Consider the following 25,973-nt stretch of genomic DNA (forward strand, 5'->3'; position numbering starts at 1 on the left):
TTTTTTGGGGGGAGGGGGGATTCTCCGATCTAGTCTGCAAATTTCCTGGTAGTCTCCCATCTAAGTACTAAAGAGGTATGACCTGATTAGCTTTTCAAAATAAGCCAGGATTGGCTGGAGGCCACTATCTAGCTGAAGAACTGAGGAGTAATCCATATTTTCAGAATAGATAGATAGATAGATAGATAGATAGATAGATAGATAGATAGATAGATATACACATACACACATACATGTACATACACAGACACACATGCACATGCTGGCTTGGCAGGTAGATATTTTTCAACTTTATAGTCTTGGGTTGAGAGAAGGACTAGTCCAAAGTCACCAAGCTGACTTCTGTGCCAAAGGGTAGACTAGAACCTGGTCTCCTTACTCCTATTCCAACACCTTAACTACCCCACTTCACTGGTACTTTCTTTCATTAAGGGATGGTAAAACCCAGTCTTTCCTAACCTCACTCCTCAGCTTCTCTTCTTGAGTTTTGCCCCTAGTCTGAAAAGGATCAGACTTTATCTGTCTCCAGCAGAGGGAGAAGCTAGGGGTATATGCCTTTTGTGTAGGTGATGAAGAACATCTCTTTCTCATAGTTTAAATAAATAAATAAATAAATAAATAGTAATATGTATTGTGAATTTCTGCAGTCTGGAGAGGAAATATCCATTTTTTTTTCTTAGCCTTATAGCTGGCAAGGAAGCTACATTCACAAAAGCTTTATCGGTTAATAATAAAATTGTGCTCTATGACCAATTTTCAACCAGTGCAGATCTTTCAGGATAGGCATTATGTGAAACCTATATTTATACCCATTAGCAGCAGCTGTTGCATATTGCATTGGTTGTAACTTCCAGACACTTTCCAAGCATATCGCAGATGGAATTTGCTTCAATTCTCAAGAGGCATGAATTGGTTATTTCACGGTTTCACATGGGTGAGACCTTTATTCTATGCATCTTGTTAAGGCTGCTCCCTGTGGGCTACTCCACTTATGAACTAAGTTTAGGTAACCCCGGCCATTAACTTTGTTTCATATATTTGATTGCTACTTCTATAACTCCCATCACATGAGGTGCCAAATTTGCTAATGCCATGACAGCCTGACATGTCTGCTGTATGAACACAGTTCTATGGAATTAAATTCTGTAACAATAATCCTTATTAAGTGCATCACTTAAAAAAAAAAAACAGATGAGTGAAGTGCATCACTCATCTACCAAAATTACAGTACTCTGTTAAGGCTGTGGTTAGTTTATAAATTAGAGTTTGATTGTGAATTTTATCTTGACATTTCTGGATGTTCCAGACTTATTTTAAAAATTATTGTATAGATGTTGTATGACATTACTGGATGTTTCAGATTTATTTTTACAATTATTGTATAGATGTTCTGGGATATTTTACTTTGCTATCTGTATTTTTGTTTTTTTAAAGTGTGAGTTCAGTGGCACTGATCTTCAGCACCTCACAGCCTACTGACCATACGGGTGTCCCTTCTTTGTCTTTTACTGTGTGGCCTGTTCTTCCTTCTGCCATTGTTCCAACACACACGGAGTCTTTTGCTTGCTGACTTTTCGCCTAATAGGATGCAGTTGGCTAGGTGCTAAATTATGTCCGTCCCTCTCCATGTATTGCCTTAAATAAACTTTCTTTCCTATTAAATCTGCATCACTGATCCATGCTCAGGCTAGATTTGGGCTGTCAGGGATGCTCATACACACAGATTTGACTTCTCCAACCATTTTATTGTTGTTTTCAGGGATTTCCCCTTGTTTTTAGATATGCTGTACAGTAAGCTGCCATTATTATTATTAGTTTTGAAGGATGGGCTAAATAACTATAAAATTACTAAAGAGTTGTAGGAATATGTTTGAAGTAGTGTTGGGTAAATCATTTGGGTTCAGACCATCTTGAATTTGAAACCCCTTGTTATGAAACAGCCCATTTCAAGTATGAAACAGCTGTTTTGGACTAGAATCAGCTGTATTTGAACTGGTAATGGGTTGTTTTGAGATGAAAAGAGGATGTTTCAAATTGTAAAGCAGTTCAGCCTGAAAGGTCTTGGATACCCTTGCTTGAAGCACAGTAGAGAAAAAGCAGCAGCAGCCCACACATATCTGCTCAGAAGTAACCAGCACTAAGTTCCGTGGCACTTACTAATAGATGAATGTGCAGAGAGTTACACCCTAAAGCATGAGAAGGAAGAAGCCTGTTAAGAATAAACTCAAAATATTTAGTGTTAGCATACTGGAGAGATTTTCTGATAATTGTATACACATGCATACTACCTATCAGTTCGTGCTAAAAGAAAAAAATAGCCTTTCCACTTTTTCTTTCTCTCTGAGAAACAGTAGGAGGTAAAAAAAGGATGTCAGGAAAAAAAAAATACCTGTTGCTTATTCCTTGGATTCCCAGTTCTGAAAAAAATTCTTTCATAACTAGAATTTTAAAAAAGAACAGAAATATATTTTAGTTCATGAATATGATTTAGTTAAAACAGAAATTAATAAGGTCTGTTGGATTCTTTAAGATATACTGTAAGGGTGATGGAGAGTGGACACCATACATACATAAGCTATACTGAGTGGCTTCAATATGATTTTATTTAAGGTTTTCACTTGGAGGGTGAATCTGTGTTTGAAACAATAAACTTGTCTTTTCAATAGGGTTCTAACTTTCATGAAATGGAAAGATTAAAAAATGTTGGCTGTTTCTGCACTGTGCTCAGTGTTGTTGTTTGAGGAAGAGTTTGTCTAGAGGCACTGCCCTGTTGGCATTTGTTTCAAATGTTTCTTTGGGCAACCCTGTAATGAATGAGTGAATTCATTGAGATTGTTTGGGAAAACCTGCTTTTGAAGGGTGGCATACAAATCTTTAAAGAAATAGAATAATATTCATTGATATTTTGCAGCATCTCATGTTTGCAGTAATTCCATTCCATATGGTGCTGCAGAAATAAGAGAAATGGGAAGCAGTCAGAAATTTCTGTGCATTTGTTTAGGAGAGAAGCAGAGTTTGAGTTGTAACATCGTGATGTGGTTTTTGTCATCACGATTGAAATTTCAGCTTGGTGTGGATGCTTTTCTGCAGAATTGTTATGTGGGCAGACCTCACTCTCTTAAGCAATCTTAGGAAAACTTTTCCTAAGCCATCTTTTTTTAAATATAAAGCTAACCCCTTTCTTCTTTTCCTCCTCCTTTCTCTCTCTCTTTAAATCTCTGAGTTGCAAAGAAACATTAGACAAGACCAGGCAATGGTGGTACTTAAGCAAAGAGCCTTGAATAGAATTACAGTCAGAATATAGTAAACCCTCACCTAGGGTACAATTGGACCATAGCAATGCACACTTCCATGCAGGATTGTATCTAGACCAACTTACAAACAGTAAAGGTTGGTGAGCATTTATATTATTATGGTTCCATATTATACCATCAGCAGAGCTGGAGGGAAAATTTCATAAAACTCTGCCCTTGTAAAGATGGTAACACTGAAATGTGAACTCATATTCTGTTATATTGTAATTTCTGTCAAGACATATGATCTTAATGCCTCTTCTTACTCCACTTCCAGGATGGACTGAAGAATTATATGTGCAATTTTTACTAGCAGAGAAGGACCCCGAGGTAACTAATGCCATTGCAAAGTTTGTTTTCGTAGCTTGTAAAACTCGTATATTGCTGATAATAAAATAGTGCAAGCTTGATTGTATATTTTTTGTCTTGTATGCCTTATTTTATTTTATATCTTCTATTTTGTAGCTCTACTCTGTAGGTTTTATTTAGTAAGTTTTTTTTAGTCTAGGCCACTGACCTGTAATAAAGAATTTGAGAAACATTAGAGATTTTGTTCTTTTCTAAATCATGAGAATAAGACAAGCTATTCATCTCTGTCTTTTTATAAGATATTTTCTCCTCTTTTTTTTTTTTTAAAGTCCAGCATACGTTTCCTTCTTCCCAGTATTACAAATCAACAGAAGAGTTGATCTGGCCTCTAGGTACTTATAAAACCATCTCCTCCAATTTGAACCAACCTGTCCAGTTCATTTTTCCTGGTTAGAAATTTTGAAGTTGTGTGATCCACATGAGATGAGATTAGTAGAGGCCTAAGAGCAGTAATTTTCTTTGTGGAATAATCTCCAACTGGAGGTTGTTGGTGCTGTTTTCCAAAAGACACCAAGAATAATAATTTTGCATGGCCTTGGAAGTTGAAGCTCCCCATGGCCGGTTGGTGCCATCATATGTGTGTTGCTGTTGTTATTACTTATTTTATGTAATTTTGATGCTTGCTTTTGGATAAGGTTGTCTTTGCAATTGTTTCCATTTTTTATATTTTTTATTAAAGTAAAGTAACGTGATTTTGGTGGTTTATAAACAGAAAGAAAGAACAAAAACACATTATTTTGCTGCTATATTCCAGATTTGTGTCTTCCCTCTTTATTACTCTCTGGTTAGAAGTAACTTTGCAGACAGTGGGACTTAGGGACAGTAGACATGTTTTCAGCTGCCAGCTCTGTTTCCTAGTTGTTTTTGAGTGGATATGAATGAAAGTGAGGAGGAAGAAGGAGGGCAGGTAATTAAGAAGGCTTACAAAGAGATTCCAGACTTTATTTTCTTCAAAAGAGGACTGGAAGAACTGGGAAGAAGAAATAGTTACTTAATTCTCTGTTTCACTTGTTGCATCAAATCATTATAACAATTGTACTTAACAGCACAATTATGAAGGTTTATATGATAAATATTCTGTTGAAGGGAAGGATCCCTCTACTTGGAGGAGAAATGTGAAGGAGAGAAAGGTATGCTGTGAAATCTGGTCTATGGGGTGAGACTATTTCCACTTTGGCCATAATAAACAAGCAAACAAAGATGCCATCATTAATTAAGTATGCCAAATACTGGAATACTGAAGCAGAAGTGATAGGAAGACTGCAGGCTAGTAAGTGTGTCATATAGAACACAAGTGATCCAGATGTTATAATACAGCAAAAATTGTTTCATAGATTGACTTCAGAACTACAACCATGGGACGTTAAAAAATAAAAATTAAGAATATTTGACAACACTTTCCTTTCTTAGGGTAAGCCATGGGCTTTGCCTAAAAGAAAGAAGGAGGTTCAGATAAGTAACATAGCTAGAGAGCAGTAGCTTTTTTAAACCTTTAAAGCAGATTATAGTAACACATAACAAACCACAAGCAGGCGCTGCTAGGGAGAGATGCTCATTGGGCAAATTCTTTAAGGCAATTTTACAAACAAGATTCACAAACCACATATAATAGAGAATGGTGAGAATTCCTTCCTAAAACTTAATTGGGCAACCTCTGAATATGTGCAAAAAGCACATATTTTAACATTCAACAACCTGTCTATAATCAAGACAGTTTTTTAAGTTTAAAAAGGTTGAGCTAAAAGTATTCTGTACTCTATGTACTAATTTATTCACTACTGTATAAGAAGGAAATGTCTTCTTTAAGAAAGTATATTTTGAGTAGTATTAACAGCTTTCAGGACTGTGTAAATTAAAACTTGTGCATCAAGGAAAAGCTCAGATGAGTGTAGATTATTATTGCATTTTATATATAATAACATCACAGTGCACATTTTTTCCTAATTTAGTATGAAATATCTTCCAATATTCTTAGTACAATAAAATGGGTAACTTTTTGAGCTTCTGTTGTATAAAATCCCACTGACTAAAATGATCAAAGACCCTCTAATAGACTTTAAAACTCATCTCCATTTATTATTAATCATTTCTATAGCACTTTTCCTAGTCAAAGTGCTTTTCTAAAATTACTGTATTCATCACACTTTAGCAAAAATCTTTTAGGACTCTTTTCGGTGATAATTTCTTTATTATTCTTCATTTATAGAGAAGTAGAGAGTTGCCCAATAAATAGTAATTTCTGTCCCTCCATCACTCAAATACTAAAGATACTAGAAATGATCTGACAATGCTTTCAGTACGTGAACAAATTGCTATGGGAGAACTAAATTGGTCCCATACCTAAATTGGTCCCAGAACGTAACATAGCTGGATAATAAAATATACTGTGCAGATTCAAGATAGATGGAGGTCAAGGCTCAGGCTATAGAATTTTTGAATTTGGGATCTTAAGAAGAGATTTGGCTGCTGTTATTTGCCACTATACCATTACTCAAAGATGGAATTTGTAAGATTGTTCGTGTAAGAAAGGGAGTAAAATATGCTTATGCCACATAATAGTGATATATTCAAATTAATCCTATCTTTTTACCATATGTGTAAAATATAAATTCAAGTCATAATATTCAAATCATGTCAGATGTGGGGAGTGGAACTACACTTTCAAAATATCTTTGCAAATCTTTTTTCTCCCCTGCAGATGACAATAGAGCCTGATACAGAGAAAAAAGGTTAATTTCCATTTTTTCTGTCCATGTGATCCTCATTCTGACTATCCTTCTTCACCAGCCTTTTTCTTGAAAGCAACATACATATTAGACCTGAGTGCAACAATGTTGTTTTAGAACAGTCTTCTCCATTGGCATATCTGGAGAGTTATTCTCCAACACATTGGGAGATTAACACATTAGAGAAGGTTATACAGTTCTAGAAAAAACAAGGTCTTCTTCCTTTGAGGACTTTTCTGTCTAGAATACTAACTAGTTTTGAAGCATGTGCCTTCTTATTGCCACAATGCAATGTTTTCAACCTTCATTCAATAGGGTACAAGTTTATAGGAAGGATGATCCCATACTAACCATCACCATGATAAGGTAATCTCAATTATTAATGCTTATTTAGCTAGCCTACTGCTGTTAATGTTATTTTTCCACAAGTGTAGAATTTGAAGATAGATGAAATTAGCTTTGTGAAGCTCAACACGTGCTCAGTAATGATTTACCAGAGGAAGTAGCTTAGTATGCCAAAGGGGTGCCTGGGGGTATCTTTAAAAGCAAGAGATTAGTTCCCTTAGGTATGGGATACAGGTGGGGTAAGACCTGACTGAAATATGATAAGGCATAGCAGAAAGCTCTTTAGAAGAGTGAAGAATGAATGGCAATGAATGAATGACAATATGTATGCAGCAAAGAAATAGTCTTGTCCTGTACATACTGCATCTGACAGCTCATGGCTTGCAGAGTTGTTTTGGATTGTAAGAGGGCTGACTTGCATTTGATTATTGTTTTCTCTGAGCCTGAACATAGATCTTTAGTGGCTCATTAATGCAGCATCAGTTAAGGGGCTACCTGGTAATTTCTTCTGGATGTGGAGAGGCTATTAGGCATTACTTGTCTTCTTGACCCTTGTTCAGTAGCCAAATTCTAGCTAAGGATTTATTTAATATGACTTAGTTAACAACATAAATACCTCTCTGAGGGAGGGCATGATGCCTTCCTTTTCAAAAGAGGCAACTGATGCCTTCTTTTAAAAAGAAGCTTGTGGCAACTTGTCATGACTGAGCAAAGTGACTAAGAAACTACCACCCTCCAGCTTCCTGCAGTCCTGGAGAAAGTAGATTGTCTTGATTCATTTCAGACTGGCTTCAGGGTTACTGTTTTGGTTGGTCTGATCTTAGATGCCAGCAGAGGGAGTATGACTCAGTTGGCTCATGATCTCACAATACTTTTTGCTAGCATTGTTCATTGCATCCTTTTGAATTATCTGGGAACTATGGGAATAGAAGACATTGCTCCCAATGGTTCTTTCTGACAGCTTTCAGATAGTGTTATTTGGAGTCAGTTATTATTTGAAATAGGAACTATTATATGATGACTGATTAATGGCCATCAAGTCAAGATCAGCTGTTAATGACCACACAGAAAACCTTCTCTGGGATAATCTCTGCCCAACCTGGCTCTTCAGGTTTTCCAACAGTATATTCTTCGCTATGATCAGAGACCATCCACCTTGCTGGTGGTCATCATCTTCTTCTCTTTTCTTCCATCTTTCCTGGAATTATGGACTTCTCAAGGGAGCTGTGTCTTCACACAATATGTCCAAAATACAATAATCTGATCTGTTCATTTGTGCCTTGAGTGAGAACTCTGGATTTTTTTCTTGTCTATCTGTGGTATTTTCTGGAGTCTTCTCCGACAAAAAAAATTCTAAAGCATCAATATCTTCTATCCTGCTTATATTGTATTGTCAGATTTCAATGCTTTTCAGAAACCCTGTTTCCACAAGATGCTTAAACAAGTCAACCATTAATGAATTAAAATACTAATCCAATTATGGCTTGATTTAAATTAATGCTAAAAGTAATAAACTAAAATATATTGAACATGGGCCTGCTGTTATAATTTATCCCTGAAGGCCTTTCAAAAGAGCCATGTTTTCACTTACTTCTGGAAGGCCATGTGCCATGCATGCCTCAGCAAGCAAGCTATTGCAAAGAAGGGGAGTTGTTATAGATGGCTGCCACCAGGCCTTCTCCCTCTATACTTCCTGGTAAGTAGGCACTTAGTAGGCACTCCCTAGCTGTTCATGTAGGATGGGCAGGAGAGGTGGTCCCTAAAATGTCCACCCCCTGAGTCATATAGGGCTTTATAGGTAACAAGCACAGCTTCTGCAGTAGAGATATAATGTGGCAGTATTGTGGCTGGTTATTCAGCATGTGTGCCACTGTGTTCTGGACCACCTAAATGTTCTGGGTGGGCTTCAAGGGCAACCCCATGTACAGCAAATTTCAGTAATCTAATCTAGAGTTGACAAGGACATGCATGCATGACCATCCTCAGTGCATCCTGTTTCAAGTAAGGCTACAACTGGCTCACTAGCCAAAGCTGTGAAAAAGCCATTCTGGCTGTAGTCTCTGCCTACTCTTCAAGCAGGAGCTGTGAGTTCAGGAGGGTCTCCAGACAGAGCTTGGTCTTTCTAGGGAAGCACCACTCCATCAAAAGTCAAAGATGGTGCATTCCTGAAATCAGACAGCCTCTGAATCAGCACCCATTCCATCTTGTTTGTGCTGAGTCTAAACCTATTTTTTCCTATCCAGATTCTGACAAGCTCCAGACACTGGGTCTAACTCTAACCTTTAGGTACTCCATAACAAAATGCTTGTGAGTACAACCTCTTGCCCCGTCAGCCTTGCAAGATGGTCCAGACAGGAAGCATGCCCAGACGAGCTAATTCTACTTTATTGTAAGGTTACATTAACAGAATCTGGCAAGTCTGAAAGTACATTTCTCCCCCATCACCTTACAGCCCAAGAAACTAGGAAGGGTTCCTTCTGAGATATTTGCCATGCCCACATTCCTTTTGTGGGCTAAGCTGCCTTTTCCCCTGGCTCTGGGAACAGCTGCCTGTCCCCCTGGCTGTGGCTCTTCTTCCTTTCTCCCAAGGTCATTCCCACATACTATTACATCCTTCCACAACTACCATGTCCCAGCTTCCAACCTTTACAGGTGGTCCAGAAGGGTACTGTGGCTGATAGTACTGTAACCTACTGAGAGATCTAAGAGGGCAAGGATAGTCAAACCACTTCCATCCAAGGCTCACCATAGGTTATCCATGACAGTGACCAATGTGATTTCCATCACATGCCCAGATCTGAATCTAGACAGCCAAAGAACCAGATTATCCATATCCTTTAGAGTGTTCTGAAAATGCAGTTCTGCCATTTTCTCAATAACCTAGGACAGTAGTTTTGTTGGATTTATACCTGGTCTTTTGTGGAATGGGTGAACCAGTGCCTTTTTAAGGGCCTCTGGCATCTTAACTTCCCTCAAAGAGTCATTTTTTACAGTTTGAATCCAGCTGTCAGTCCCCTTTCTTGCTACTTTTATTTGCAAGATGGGGCAGGGGTCCAGTCCACAAGTGGTGGAGCCAAGATTGCAGAGGACTCTGTCCACTTCATTTCGATCCACAAACTCAAAAGCCTCCCAGATTACACCACAAGATACCACTTCTGTAACCTGAATATATTCTGTCCATTTGGCTTCCAACTCAGAGTGCATGTGAGCAATTTTATGAAATGTTTAACCAGATGATAACAACTCATACTGATTGGATCTTCCAGCCCATCTTTCCCCTTAAAGATCCAGGACACTTTGAACAGTGCAGTTTTCTGACAGTCTGCAAATGCAAAAAGAGTGGAGATGTTTTACCACCTTTATTCTCACAGAGGAGGCTTACATCTCGTCACATTCACTTCTTTTTTTTTTTGTCAGTGTCACTCTAGTTGTCTCTTCAACTGCTTCATTTCTCAGAGTTCCTCAGTAAATCAAAGAGCTGTGTGGGATCAGCAGATGGGGAGAGGCTGCTTAGGGGCAATCCTGTGGAGTGCCCTGGTTGCCTCTGTATTCCAGAGGTCAACAAGGTGCCCATCAGAATTGCTGTCCATATCACTGGGAAACTCCCCAAGTGCCATCAGGAAACCTGCTGAATCCATTGGAGTCCTTAATGGGCTCCTCCTCCCTGCAAAGGTTGGTAACACAAGTTAATTCCATCATCACAAGGAAGTGATATGTCCCTGACTGTGGACTGACAGAAAAATAATCCAGATCCATATCATGACATGTTTGCTCTAAGTTAATGCCAAATCTAACATGTGCATCACGTCAGTGATGACCTGGGACAAGCCCGTGGTTGTCATGGCAGCCATGAATTCCCAAGCCACCTCAGATCCCAGGGATGTGTCAGCCCTATAAGATAGACCAAGCTAAGAAAAAATATAGGTCAAGATACTTTTATTGTAACAGCTATAGTAACAGAATCTTACGAGTCTGAATGTGCTTCTCCCCTCCTCACTTTATTTTTGTGTAAACTAGGGAGGAGCCTCTCTGAGATGTTTTCTCAAGTAAGTTTCTTGGAATGGGCTCAAGTCCCACTTATCTGACTGTTGCCTTGGTAACAGCTCTTCCTCCTACCTTCAAGTCATTCCCTAGGATGGGGTTTGAAATCACCTAGTATTAGCAGATTGGGTGAATCTACAACTATCCCTGCAATAAGATGAAACAGCTGGGTGAGGGATGCTGCCATAGTGCCTGGGAGGACAGTACAATAGCATCATTCTTGACTTGTACCTTTGGAGAAGTCCTCATATCTGGACACTTACAGAACAGCATTCTTAGCAACAGCTAGGGTCTTCTGATAAACAGTTGCCCCAGAGTCTGCTCTGCCCTGCCCTGCCTTGGGGTCAGACATGAGTTAAAGCATGAAACCTGGCTGGACAGATATCTGCAAGGGGAACATACCCCTTTTAGCGAGCCAATCTGAGTGATACATGCCAGATTTATCGTTTTGCCTACAATTAAATCATGGATGAGCTAGTTTTATTATAGACATCTGGCATTCAGTAGCATCACCCTGGGCCCAAAGCACTCAGCAATCTGGTTGCCTGGCTTCCAAGTTGAGACTTAAGTCCTCTTTCCTGGAACAGTTCCCCTCCCCGCCCCCCAGTCTTGACATATTTTCCCTTGCCAATCATTACTGTTATTCTTCCCTCCATTTTTATCCCTTCCAAATCAAATCTCCCCCCACTATCCCAGATAGCTTCCGGTCACACCCCTCAACTCAAAAAATAATAACCCTTCTTTTCCCAATTCCAGCCACACAATGGCCATCTTATCTTCCCAAACAACCCACACCACTGACCACATACTGAATTCACCCAGTGGGTTAGTAGGGGTCAAGAATCTGCCCTCTCTGTTTTTCATTCCAGGGAAGGGGTGTTTTTCCTCAGTTTTCCACCTTGAAACAGCTCTTTCATCAATCTCTTCTTCTTCCACTTGATTTTCCTTCTCTCCTTTGGTCTAGAACCTGAAGCAATCTAGGAAAGGAGTGATAACTCCAGTCTAGTCCCACAATCCTCTACTACATCAGTAAGTCAGACTCTGGCTGATGATTCCCACGTCCCTCTAAAAACTATAATTTGCCTGGGGCCCACATCATTATGACTTCTGTCTTTAGAGTTCCAGTTTCTTAGCATCTCCTCTTTAGCTTCTGAGACCTCTCCAGGATGTGACCAGTCTCACCCAGCTTTGCCACTGTCCCTGCCATTGGCACATGATGGCTGCCTCCATCCTCCAACCCACACCCTGTTGCAGTCTCTCCAGGCTATGCAGACTTATCCCCAATTGCTCAAGCTCTCTGGCAGGCTTCTGGCATCAAAGTCAGTCTGCAATCCAAACTGGGCCTGATCTTCAAACTCAGAGGGAAGGTCTTCTACTTTATCATTTATAACTATTTTCAGCCTAGCCTTAACTGTTGTTAATTGTGTAGCTGTTGTTAGCTGGTATTTTTGCTGTTGGTACAGACTCCAGTCAATTCTCATTAACCCTCTAACTGGCAGCAGCAACTCACACTTACACAACCACTTGACACCAGTTTGGACCAGTAAATTAACTGTGGAAAGTGAGAAGAGTATGGAAAGTGAAGAAGAGTCTGGAGGATGCATACTTTTCCTTCCCAGCTATGTCTATTGGAAAATATGTCCAGGAAAGTTGGAAAAGAGCCATCCTTTCCCCCATTCCCATTTCCAGTGTCCTTGGTCAGAAGCCAAGAAGAAGCCAATTCTTTCTGTCATTCTAGAAAAGAGAGGATTCTCTGTAATTTTCCCGCTATGTTATATAAGTATAAATAACAACAACTATTTTGGGTTTTCACACAAGCCTGAAAAATGGTACAGCAGCTTTCAAAAACTGCTGCGTTGGCCTTCTGGCACATTCTGAAGCACCCCTTCCAATCATCTTAAAAGCAGGCACAGTCCTACTAGGGATAATGGTGTTTGTAGTTGAACATATCTGAAGGATGGAGAAGAATAAGGAAGACTGTTAAACTGGAATTAAATTCCATTTAATTAAATCAGACTTTATATTTTTACACTTTATTTCTAGATTTCTACAATTAAAGTTCCATTTAATTAAATAAAACTTAATTCTAGATTTCTACACTCATATAAACACAATTCTATAGGATCCAGTCTGAAATATACTGAATTCTATAGGATTGTGCTTCTATGAGTTTAGAAATCTAGAATACCTGGTGGGCCCTATTGGTATTTTACCCACTTGGATATGGTAGAATATGGAGGCATTGCCAAAGTGGCAAAATCAAGGTTATAGGGGTATGTGATACAATGCTTACAGCATTGGGCTAGGACTGATTACTATCCAGACTTGATTGTTATTTCTCAGTCTAAGGTCCTCAAGAAGAAGTTATGATGATGAGAACCTTGAGATCTTGGCAAAGATCTTGGAATATAGTTGAATTTTCATCATTAAAGACAGTGAGACATATTTGGATGCTACTGAAAAATAAATTGAAATTTAATTCTTGTCTCATGAAAAATTGATTTCTAGAACAATTCTTATATTTTTTATATATATATATATATATATATATATATATATATATATATATAGAGAGAGAGAGAGAGAGAGAGAGAGAGAGAGAGAGAGAGAGAGACTAAAATGGCGTTAATGTCTTAGATCAGCTTATAACTAATTGTACAGTTAAGACATCTGACAGATTTCAAAAAGAATGTGACCTGCTTAAAACTGCTGAATGCCAATCTATTCAATTAAATCATTTATTACGTTCTCAGTTTGGCTCAGATGCAATGGCAGCCTTGGAAATGCCTATTGTTTTGAGGGTATTAGATGAAGTATTTTTAGAGGCTAACCCAGCAATTCACTTTTAATAATAATTGAAGTAAAATACAAAGATAAATACAAATAATTCATAGAAATCTGGAATAAAGAATTTGAGCTCTAAATAATAATAAATACAATTAATATCTTTTAAATAAACTTACAAGGTTGTCTGTCTGAAGGATTTATCAGTTTCATTCCCATAAGGTCATTGAATTCTTTTCCATTAATTCCACCGAAAATATAGAGCTACGAATGCAAACATGTAAGAATCCTAAAAAATAGTTCACTTAAAGTGCATTAAAAAGCAATGAACACAAATCACATTTAGGGAAATATTTATGTCATAGAATTTCCATTCTTTTCCTTTTTTTTTTTTTTAAAGATTTTGGATACTCCTTTCCTAATGTATATTTCTTAGAGAGATTATATATCTACAGGACAAATTGTGCAGTTTCTACTCTTCTCAAATCAGAAACAGAGAAAGGAAGAAAAAATCCATGGTCTGAAATGAAATTGGGCAGGCCAATTTTGCAGTCATTGTTCAGATATTTTTATTAGGTGTTCCTTTCAAGATGGCTACCTAACAGACATTCAGCAGATTCCTGCTAAATATTGGTGGAGATCACAAACTCACTCTGGAGAATTCTGACAGCAGATAATTTTCCATTTTTTGGCTCCAGAGCAAATTTTGACCTATATATTTTCACTTTTCACAAATTTCAGTGAACATGATGTGCTTTTATTTAAGGCTTCCCTTTTGAAGCTAAAATACAAAGAAACTCAGAAGATCATGCTGGGAGCCTCTGTGAAAAGTCTTTATATTTTAATTGGTAAATTGTCTCCATGCCAGGAAATCTGAATAGAACAGGTCTCTTCCATCTTAAAATAAACAAACAAACAAACAAACAAACAAAAAACAAACAAATAAATAAATAAATAAATAAATAAATACTGGTTTATATAATTTAAAATTGTCCAGGCTGCCCTTTAGTTTGGCTTACAAAAATTCCAAATCCAACCTCATAATCTAAAAATACAGTTGTACAAACAATCATGATTTCTAACCAGTAAACATTAAACAACAGCAGGAATAAAATCAGTTAAAAGGGTTCATTACACAGATGGAAATTGCTAACTATTAAGATGTTTAAAGTTGTAGGAGAATAAATCTTTGCTGGGGGATCCCACTGGGGGAGGACATTCTGGAGCAGAGAAAGCTCACTCCTGGGCAATCATGGAAGGACATGGGAGATCATCTTTGGGTTCATCTTGAAAATGACCTAGTCACCCCTACCTCCTTTACAAGCATAGTATATTCATTGTGATCTATTGGCTTATGCTTACTGCTCTTTTAAAATAAGGAGATACAACAGCTTCCCCAACCAGGTTTCTTCTAAAAGCCATATTGTTTAATAATGCTAGGAATTTAAATTCAACATGTATGAGAAGCACAGGCCAGAGTAGGCTATGAGAGTTACTGGACTGGGACAAATTCAAACAGACCAAAGATGGCCTGTTCTCACTTTAAAATTATTTTCACTTACTTGATTATGGAGAATAAATGCAACATGATTCCCTCTGCAAGTTGGGGGGATCCCTATGTAAAGTGGCTTCTTCCATTTCATCTTAGCTATATAACATATCATAAATATTTTAAATACTAATAATATTAATGCAAATTCATTGGTAATACTGAAAAAAAGCTTTTGCAGCAGATTACATATGTATAGTCAATATTCTAAACGTGTAAAACGACTGAATATTTAAGGCTTTTATATAATAGCAAGATATATCACAGAAAGAGCTCTAACTGAAAAAGCTTTGAAAGGAACTATATAAAAAATACTAAGCTAATCATTCCACTGACTAGAAGAACAAAGGCAAATAAAAATACATTCTTTTAAAGAGATTGTTCTCCATTTTTTATAGAGGCTTGTTAATTAATTCAAGATTACTGAAACCAATCCACTATCTCAAATCAAAGATATACTGCAACAATATTGGAGTCAAATAGATTAATGTGAAACAAGGAGGAAAAGAAAAATGGTCAGCAACAGATAATGCAAGGAAATGACTTTGATTCTCTCAAAGAAGATCAGTACAATAAATCTGAAACCGATACAAGTTACCTTTCAGTTGTCATTTCTTTCAAAATGCTGTATCTAAGCTTATGAACAGGAATCACTAAATGGCATCTAATTTTGACCGTGCGGCTTACTAAAACTGATGTATTTAATCTAAACCTGATTGATCCTGGAGATAGGTTGCCAGGTCTGTAGATATCACATTGTAGGGTTTATTCCATGGATTCATGCTTCCCATTCATGCCTATACATGGAATTTTTCCCTTTATTTTGCAAACATCCTCTATATGAAGAATGCACAAGATTCAGACTAAATTGGAGCCAGACCTTCTCCACTAGCATCTTGCTTTCATTTTAAGTCCTTATTGTGGTGCTTTCATTGTTTTCTCATGAATTAGTTGAACAGCTTGGTGAAAATGCTTCCTCCCCCCACTTCTGTAACTCATAAAAGTTTATTACCTGTTTAAAAACTTCTGGGGGACAATATCAAACTTTTTTTGCAGACATTTTTGGGGATGGGAGTGGGGCAGTTTTGACTTGTATTTGCCACATTTAAAAAGTATGAACAAAATATGGAACATTCAAAGGGAAAACTTCAGCATAAAGGATAACCATTCAGAATTAATGAGCAGAAATTAAATAATATTTGATACGACCTTAAAAGTTAGAAGATTTTTTGTTCAAAAATATATTTCCAAATATCAGCTTCCCAAAACAAATTTCAAATAAAATATTCATTCTTTCCCATTCATTCCTCTCCCTTACTCACCTAAACTTAATTTCATAGTATCATTCTTTGGAATGGTTTTACCAACTTTGAACTCAGAAGTTCCTCCAAACAGATAAATGTCCTGAAAGGAAGAACAAAGGCAGATATGACCATGCTAATTTATTTAGCACTTAACATTTTGTTCTTCATAGTTATTCTTCTTTAGCAGGCCATCACAATAACGATTTTTAAAAAGATATCTCCATTAACTGATCCCTTCATTAATGGGCATTTTGTAATATGCCAAACATCTGTAACATAAAACTCTTTCTTTTCAACCTTGAAATTATTCAGAAGAAATATCTTAGCGTTATGGGGACATTATTTCTCCATTTTGCTTCACAAAGGACTTATCACCTATTCTGGGTTCCTATGCTAATATAAAAGAGTCCTAAACTACAAACACATTGCTCAAGGGATACTAAGATTGCTTCCAATTGTTGATGTCTGGAAGTTTGCTGTGAGCCTTTGTCTTGCCCTGCACACCTCACTGAACCTCTGGGGATACATGTGGACTATTATTGCTAGTTGCCTTGGAAATGGCCAATGTCTGCTAATTAGCAATCTGTTTAAAACAAGCTGGACTGGAAAGCAGCCAACTCCCCTGCCTACCTCTCCACCTCACATTTCAAAGGACTCCAAATGATAGGTGTGGTCTGCTAAACCACAGAGGCTTCATTTAAGTCTCAATAACATGGTTGAATAACACATTGTGAAATTCTAAGCACATCAAGATGGAATGGGAGGTGGAAGAGGTTAAGAAAAGAATGGACAGGAAACAACTGCATTCTGCTACTGCAGTCTTCCCATTGTTCCTTAAGTGTCATTTCAAGCCAAGGGACTTCCTAGGAGAATGATCCCTGGACCAAGCCATGAGGGCAGAACCTGGATCCCTGTCAGCTCCTTGAGCCTAATACTCAGAAGGGAATATTCAGCTGAATACCAGGTGATTATATTCTTTCCACTTCTGCCTGTCAGATAGAAGCTCTGCAGGGTTCCCCACCTTGTGGAGCAAGCAAGATCTTGCAGTGTTTCTCTTGATATTCTCTCATTTTCTGTGTTCAGCGGACAATTTCTGAAATGGATCTGTCAGTGATGTTTTGGTGGAAAACATTACTGATGCAGTGGATGTCAGTGACGGGTGGTAAAAAAAAAAAAGTGCATAGGTTTTGTCCTTCTCTCCTGGTATTTCTATCAACCCCTTCAAGGCAGGAAGATTTGGCAAACAAGAACCACTTGGATTCTGGAAAAACCTTTGTTGCTAGTAGAGTATTGTAATAGAATCTGTAAAGTTTATCAAAGCAATTATCCAGCTTAAATTATAACTACTGTAGTGGAATTAAGGTGAAGTTACTCTAATTTTCTTTCTCATGCTTTTCCCTTCCTTTAGACACAGGGATCTTTTCTGTATCCTCCTGCAACAATCTTTTCCCCTCCTACATGTTCTCAGGGTTTGATAGACATTCCATCACAATTTTCCTAAAGATTCTCTTGATAGAGGAAGCATTGGAAAATATAAGAAAGAGATTAAGTTCTTCAGCAACAGATGTACACAGCATTTTATATAAAAATTGAATAAATAAATAAAAATAAATATAACTGCAAAGGCAAAACAGATATCTCTGCTTTGAAAAGCCATAAAGGGAACTGTGACAGCTAAACCTCCTTGCTCTCTAGCATAATTTCTAGTAACTTCTTCCTAACCTATAACAACCCTGCAGATTTTTTCTTTTTTGCTTGCTGTCCCTGTTCACATGTCCCCCTCCCATGAATGGTTTACAATAGATTAGCAACAACTTCTGACTCCCAATTATTTAGCAATAGCAACATCAGATGGCTCAATTCACACATAAATTAAGCTGTAATGTGGTTTTTCTGTTTTGGGGTTAAGCCTAAATAAAACTTAGCATTTGATACAATCTCACTTCTCTATGGTTTGTTCAAGTATGGTTTTAAATAGTCTCGCCTTGTGTTACGTATGAACATGTTTTTTCTGTAGAAAAGGTGTGCACTCCATTGAGTTCTAGTATTCAAAACAAATTCAAGGCCCACAATTGGTGTCAAGATTTTGGTAGGTGGAGCTCTGGATCTCATAGAAGTAAAGGCAGGTTCAGCAAGTTTGAAGGTTTTGATCTTTGCTATGAGTCCTATTAAGGGCAATTCTGCACTGCACTTAAGTTGCTTCTCGTCCATGCAGTTCTTGGCTGTTTCTTAAGCCAGCGTCAGAAATTACACTTTGTGTTGCAATGAGTTGGCAGTTGGGCTGGGTTTGGACCATGGCCACCACAAAACATGACTGGTTGTTCCCCAGATGCTTGCCTTTCCTATCTGTGCAGAGAAGGCAAGTTTCACTGGATGTCTCCTGTGGGGACGGTCTACCACGTACTGCCTTTTCCTTTTCAGAATTGCTCCCTCCTCACTAGTCCATGTGACTTTCCTCTGCTTTCCCAGATATTTGCACACATGGATGCCTTCACCTTTCCTTTCCACATTACTTCCTTTGATTCTAACTCAGACCCATTTTTCCCCTTATGATTGCATCCTGGCTCTTATGCTACAATAATCAGAGCAATAGGAAATAGGCTATTCTTTTGCTCCTATGTTCCTCTGTAGGTCTATGGAAATTTTGTAGCATCTACAAGGAAGATCTAATAATTGAGATTAACAGAAACAAGTAACAGTGTTCTTTTCTTTCAACCTAAAGATGAGGAAGGAAGGAAGGAAGGAAGGAAGGAAGGAAGGAAGGAAGGAAGGAAGGAAGGAAGGAAGGAAGGAAGGCAGGCAGGCAGGCAGGCAGGCAGGCAGGCAGGCAGGCAGGCAGGCAGGCAGGCAGGCCTTTGCAGGTCCGTGGGCAAGGGGTAGGAAAACAAGGGGAACATGTTTCACTAGCCCAGGGCAAAAGGTTTGCCCATGGTAGTGACCAGCTGCTGTGGGGGTGGGGGGGGGGGGCAGGCAGGCCAGGAACTACAGCCAATCAGAGCTGGGGATACTATTAGAATGGAACAAAACCCTGGAGGCCATCCATTCTGAAGTGTTTAAGATGGCTCAGGTTAGAAAACAGCAGTTCTGAATCAAAGCTGGAAAACATGGGTGTGGGGTGCATCTGCACTGACTGGGAGTGAGAGGAGGAGGAGGTCATCCTTTCCTGCACTCAGGAGGTGGTGAGTGGGCTATACTGGCAATGGGCCAAGCAGAAAGTGTGGATCTGCCCTAAGTCTTTGCAATCACGATTTTCCATTCTCAAAATACAATGGAACTGAAAGCACCTAAATTTGTAACAGGAGAGCAAAATGTTCAGTTGTTTACCTTATCACTGTGTGCTGTAAATGTATGATGTGATCTTCCAATAGGCTTTTCTCCCTTGACTTCACACTTTTGCCACATTAAAGATACTTGGGGAGAGGAATGGGAGGGTAGAAAATGACACACAAACATCTTTCATTTGTTGCTTTTGTTCTGTAGTATCTGAAAATAGCACTATGCCAAGCCTTTGACATTTACATCCATTTTTTCTTATAAAAGCACATTAATTCACTAGGCTGCCCAAAGACTGGATTCTTTGATGTGATTCCAGGTTTTTCCTCACAGTACTTATGCTGCACTATCTTTAACTTCACACCTACAGCCTCGGCAGTATTAGAGGATGGGTGAGGATTTGTGAAAAATTGCAAGAGAAGCAACCAACAGCCCCGTCAGTACAGACATTATTAAGGGAGCCCATTTGCATAGCCATATTTAGACAAATTTAGACAGGAGTCATAATATCTCTCATACATGCAGTGCAATTTTTAAAAACTGAAGCATCGCCAAAGCCAGAGTTTTAATATGCTGGTGAAGGTTTCATATCCCTCCTAGAGTTAAGCTCAATGAAAGCACGTTCCTAAATCCCTGAATATGGCCAGCAAAGCAGTAGCTATGTTCACATGGTATGGCAAGTAGGCTTTAGCATTAAGGCCTTTAACCAGAGAATATACCCTAAACATCACGGCTACACTAGTCAGCCTCAGTTTGCCAGTTCCTCTCTTTGTCAGAATCTCAGCAACCATTGGCATTTGTGGAGGGTGGTGAGGTGAGTAAAAAAAAACAAAACAGTCAAGATGGCAGTTGTGTCAGCACAATTGAAGCTACATTCTTTTTGTTGATGTGTCAACGTTGTACAGACATAATAAGGGGCAAGGCTTTGTCTGCCATCTTCACTTTTTTGTCACGCTTGCAGACGCCGCAGCTAGTAAGCTTTGTGTTAGACAGGGGTCTTATTTTGTGAAACAAAAACTAAAAAAAACAACAGTGGTTCAAATGGGGTCAAAGAAACCAGGTGTGACATGAGTTTTCCCCCTTTGTTTTTAAAAAAGCATCCACATGGAGTAGAAAACAAACAGGGAACAATCCAACTTTGGACAGCTTCCTACTGACTCCTAACCCATGTGACTTTAAGAAAATATTCCTTTAATGACAACATTAAATTGGAAGCTGGAATTCTGTAAAGGAAATCATCAGCTTCTAGCATTATGCTGACTGCAGGAATACCTTTGGATCCCACAAAGGCCTTATCAAACTGTAGAGAGCATCATTTCTATCTCGTGACTGACCATGCCTACCCTGATGGTCATTTGTAAATGCACTTAACACATGTTCTCAAAATTCTAGATATGTTCCAGCCACCCAAAATCACCTACTCTGCACAATGCCATGGTTGCAGAGTTAGATGAATTTAAATTCCACTGAAATTGGTGGAACTTACGTTACACTATTAACTTTTTACACTATCTTGGATTTCCTCCTTTTATATCACTGTATTTTATTTGCCAGATTACAGAGAATTCAGAATAATGTTGTATTTTCATGAGTACCATATTTATCTGAAAAAAGGGATGACCCAGCCTCACTCCCTAAGGCAGATTGGTTGCTAGGACATCAGGACCCTGTCAGCTAAATTAATTGTCTGGTTGCCAAATTATTTATTTATAAGGCATCCCACATTGAAATTAGCGTAAACGGCATCCTATCTGTAGTAAATCCCAACGATTTCAATGCCTTTCTCTCCCACATTAATATGTGTAGACTAATGCTGTGCTGGGGATGGATCTATTTAGCTCAATTTATTCCATGTGAGTTTTGTAGAAACAGGAGAATAGATCACTGGACACTGAACTGTTTTTCTCTTCCTTTTACAACCAAGGAAGAGGCCTTTCTTCCTAGAAGGAAATGCATGTGTCCTTTAATACTACCATATTCTTAGCAAATGAAAGAGGGCTCTGCCCCCAATTACAGGTAATTATTTGGAGTGGGAAACTCTCATCTTCCTTTTTGTCAAATACAGTAGGTAACCATCTGAACTCTTTTGTAGTAGAATTCTTTGGATCCTGAAACTGCTTGAAAGATATCCATAAATAGTCTGGGATTTTTATTTTAATCTCTCCATTGAATCATTACTTTGCTAATTTACAATAGCATTTCATAAGTCAGACAAAATGATTGTATATAATGAAAGACACCTGTGTCCAGTGCAAACACATCAGTATAGTATTCATCTTCATTGGAACGACCGCCAAACATATAGATGATTTCTCCAATGGCTGCAAAAGTATGGCCTGACCTGAAAAGTGCAATGCCATGTGAATTGAAGGCTGTATCTCCCAATTCAGAAAGAAATGTTTCTCAAAGTAAAAGAATGTCAGTAGGAATGTGCTAAATATTGGAAAATAATGATTGGGCTCACTCATCAATTGAAGATTCCTTCTTCTTGAAAAAGTCAGATAATTCCTACCATCTGGTTTTAAAAAGGGAAACTTTTATCTCCTGAAACTGTTCTTGTTGGAGATAAAAGATAATGTTTTCCTCAGATCAAGTTCAGTTCTTGATCACTTCACAGATAAACTCACATAGATTTCTTGCCTTCTTCTGGGATGTTTTTTTCAACCTCCCAGTCTTTCTTGGTGGATTCTTATCCTTGTGGGCAACTGTGGGAGACATGTTGAATCTATACACCAGCCTACCCTGATCTGGAGACTCCTCAGATGTGTGGCTTTAACCCCCCAAATTCTCAGAGTGGTCAGGCTGCTGTGAATGTTGGGAGTAGAAGTCCACATATCTGGAATGGGACCACACTGAAGAAGTGTGCTAGAAGCCAACTTGTACTTCTGGAAATCTAGAACTACATGAAGCAAATGAAATTAACTTCAATATTGCTAATAATACTGGTTGAAAAAAGGCCACTTGCTAATATTTTCTTCAGAAGAGCAGGACACCTAAAAAGTTTTGTTTTCCATTATTCTGGGCAGGAATGGCAGGACTTATTCCATTTACCAAATCTGCCCCAGACTGTCATTTAGGGGAATATCCTAAATGAAATCACTCTCTGCTGTTGGATATTTTGTGCCCCATGTGAGCTTCTTCTATACATTGGTCAGTTTTGCAGTCTTTTCCTGCATCAGAGAGTTTGAAACATGGATGGCAGGAAAAACCAGGAGGTAAATGTCTTTGAAGCAACCTCTGACTAAATCAGATGACTATATGTATTAAGAAGTCTCACACTGGACAAAAATGGAAGAACATTTTACAAGAAACAATATAAAGCCTCTGGAAATGATGTCCCCAAAATCAGAATCAAAATGTCCTCTTCCTCCACCTCTAGGGGAGAAGAGTACAATGAAGAATATTCTATTGAACAAATTTTTCGAAGATTTTTTAAAATTTTATTTTATACAAATATGTTACAGCAGAGTGAAACAGCTTGATAGCTACACCTACTCTATAACATGTGGACAAGCATACTATTTCTAATAATGATAGCAGAGAGATATGAAAGATGAACTTTTTCCAAGACTTGATTTAATATCTACCATGGCAGAAGAATCAGAAGCAAATCATTGTAGGGCTGTTACACTGAGATGACTTTTGAGGGGATGTATATTCCATGCTATCTTGAGAGCTACAACCTCATGCCATCACAATGCGAGCCCTGTCCTTTTCCAGTGCATGGTGAGATTGCACACATGTCCAGATGGGGTACAACTTGCAGGACAAGTTTTCATTTTGATGGAAGTAGCAGGAGCCCGCAGATGACCATGCTGGGGAATGTTTGTTATCTCTGACAAGAATGGGGTTCCCAACAGCAGAAGGAACATAATCTTCTATTCTGTATTTACTTTCCCTATCAGATGTTACCATTTCTTGTTTGGTTGCCTTCCCTGGAGATATTTCCTGTCAATATCATATTTTGCAGTTAAAGTTATTCTTTTGCTTTGATTTGTTCAGTACTTCCTTTTAGGCTTTACCTCACTTGTGTGTTCACTGCCTTTGTATCCATGATCCTACTACCCATACATTGCTGGAGCAAAACATTCTCATAAAGTTTCCTTGTAATGATCCTTCCCCTTAACAAAACATTCTTACATTCTGATGTTCTTCTGGCTCCCTAACAAATTGTCTCCAGGCTGAGAAGGCTGAATGGATCAAATCAACCTTTTTCTTTTCTAATGAATATTTTCATGTGCTAAGATCATATTTATGTTAATTTTTAGCTGGAACTAATTGACTTGTTTAATATAAATTTATTAAAAAGGTGGATTCAGATGCAAAATAGGAGGTAATCACATGAATGAGCAAAACATGATATGCTCTTCTTAGAAACTGGTTTTCCCTGAACTCAAATTTCCATAAATATGTAACTCTGCTTTTAGTCTCAGCCATCCTAACGATGTCTAATTAAGAAGCCAAATATGTCTTCCTTGTATGATCTGTTTCCTGCATAATGCTTGGAAAACCAAGCCTGCTCAAGGAAAAATGAAATGATTGCTAAATCAGATCAACTTAAATGATTTTATTTGGAATTGTATGTGCACAATTATTATTTTTATATTTTCTTCTAATTTCCTCTTTTCCAAAATAGGCATATTTAAAAACTTGTAAATTTATTGTATTATTCAGAGACTTAGTCATTACGTAAAACCTTCATGCTTAGGATTGCATGACTGCAAAATTGCCACTTGTATTGTTAGGATTTTCACAAGTTTTCTTGGGTTGTGAAGTGTTGAGTTATCTGAACTTTGAGCAAATGAGTCAATTTGTTTCACTTCCCCATTGATTATCCTACTCTGAAGAAATGGGCTGAAAGGAAGAATATTTGGCAGAATGGATCAAAACACTCCAAGCATATGGATAGAGTAGAACATTCCTTCCCAATCTGGTGTTACAGTTCAAATATGTTAGACTGTAACACTAATCATCCCCAACTGGAATGGGAAATGAAGATACTGGCTGGAGAGTATAGTTCATAACTGTGAGACACTGAATTGGAGAAGACTGAACTATAGAATCTGAAAAGGTTCAGTATTTGTTGATAGGCTTTCACTAAGAAAAGATTCTCCAGAAATGGAAACTCATTACTCAGCTACATCTATAAGAAATAAGAATTCTTAATACAATTTATCTAGTGTACTTAAGCATTCAGATTATTTGGATGTGCACTTAACCACAATCATACAAATGAATAATGTTATAACCCAAGATTACACATGGAAAGACTGAGGCTGAGAAAGCCACGTAATGAATCCAGACTAAAGTCAAGATTTAAACCAAGCATTTATGGATTTATAGTTGAATCCCTTGGCCACAGATGTTGCTCTAACATGACACCTATTCAGCAATGGGAAGTCTAATTTTTACAAAAAAGTAGCTAGAAAAACTCACTTCTACTCTGGCAACAGCTCCATAGGAGTCAAGAACTCTTTCTTCTGCATGCATTATTGGCTTTGGCTCTTTGTGGCAAAAAAACCTTTGAATTAACTCTTGGCATTTTTAAATGTACAACAACAGTATCAAATATCTCCTAGGCTACCTGGAAAAGTTATTGAGCCCAGAGCACTAGAAGCCATCATATCCCAGATTCCTTAATTGCCTCTTCTTCAAAATATATGTTAAGACCATTCCTCCCAAAACTTCTGCTGGTCCCATGTCCCCATCTCCCAACTGAGATTCAGTACATGCATGCCATGAGCTGTGCATGGCCTCTCTTATTTCATTCTTGGCCTCTCTTACTCTCAGCCTATCAATTACCCTTCCAAATGTTTAATTGCTCTTCCAATTCCACTAATTCTGCTTGGTGAGAATTAACTAGAAGTGAGCACAGAGGTTCTCTCAAAATTCTCCACCAAATTTGTAGCAGGGAAACTGGGTGACTGATATCTAAAATAAATTCTCTAGAAAGTTCTCAGTAGCAGATCTTCCCTTTAGCAGTGACAGTAGCACAGCTACTGAGAAGTCCAGGGGAAGGAGCCCTCTTGTAAAGTTTTCCCATGGGGTTTAATTGGAGAGTGGGATGCCAGGGGAGTGGCAGGCTACTAGAAATATGAGTGAATGATGAAGAACAGGATATTCACACACACACGTCTTACACTTTATCTGTGCAAGAACACTATACTCCACCTTTGAAACAATTTAAAAAATCATTTTTCATCATGCTATATGAATATGAATAGTAAAAAAACATTTGGGATGATTTTTCAGCCTGACTCTAAAACTATCATCTACAAGAAGGCTACAT

At 38.1% G+C, this 25,973-nt stretch overlaps 1 protein-coding gene across 2 annotated transcripts in view; it reads right to left on the reverse strand.

Moving 5' to 3' along the window:
• The window catches only part of LOC107326205 (kelch domain-containing protein 3-like), a 72,353-nt gene that overhangs the window by 13,476 nt on the left and 32,904 nt on the right, over positions 1–25,973 (reverse strand). For both annotated transcript variants that reach the window (XM_025168554.2, XM_088130425.1), the window contains 6 exons: positions 21,925–22,025; positions 19,736–19,821; positions 16,430–16,511; positions 15,121–15,206; positions 13,738–13,822; positions 2,390–2,438 (listed from right to left, as the gene is read on the reverse strand). In XM_025168554.2, coding sequence (XP_025024322.1) covers positions 2,390–2,438; positions 13,738–13,822; positions 15,121–15,206; positions 16,430–16,511; positions 19,736–19,821; positions 21,925–22,025 — 489 coding nt within the window. The remainder of the gene's footprint in view (positions 1–2,389; positions 2,439–13,737; positions 13,823–15,120; positions 15,207–16,429; positions 16,512–19,735; positions 19,822–21,924; positions 22,026–25,973) is intronic.

This window comes from Python bivittatus, unplaced genomic scaffold, assembly GCF_059951505.1.
Source record: "Python bivittatus isolate LINGU-HERP-01145 unplaced genomic scaffold, Pbiv_v1 ctg000850_np1212, whole genome shotgun sequence".
In the NCBI taxonomy this organism is placed as follows: Eukaryota; Metazoa; Chordata; class Lepidosauria; order Squamata; family Pythonidae; genus Python; species Python bivittatus.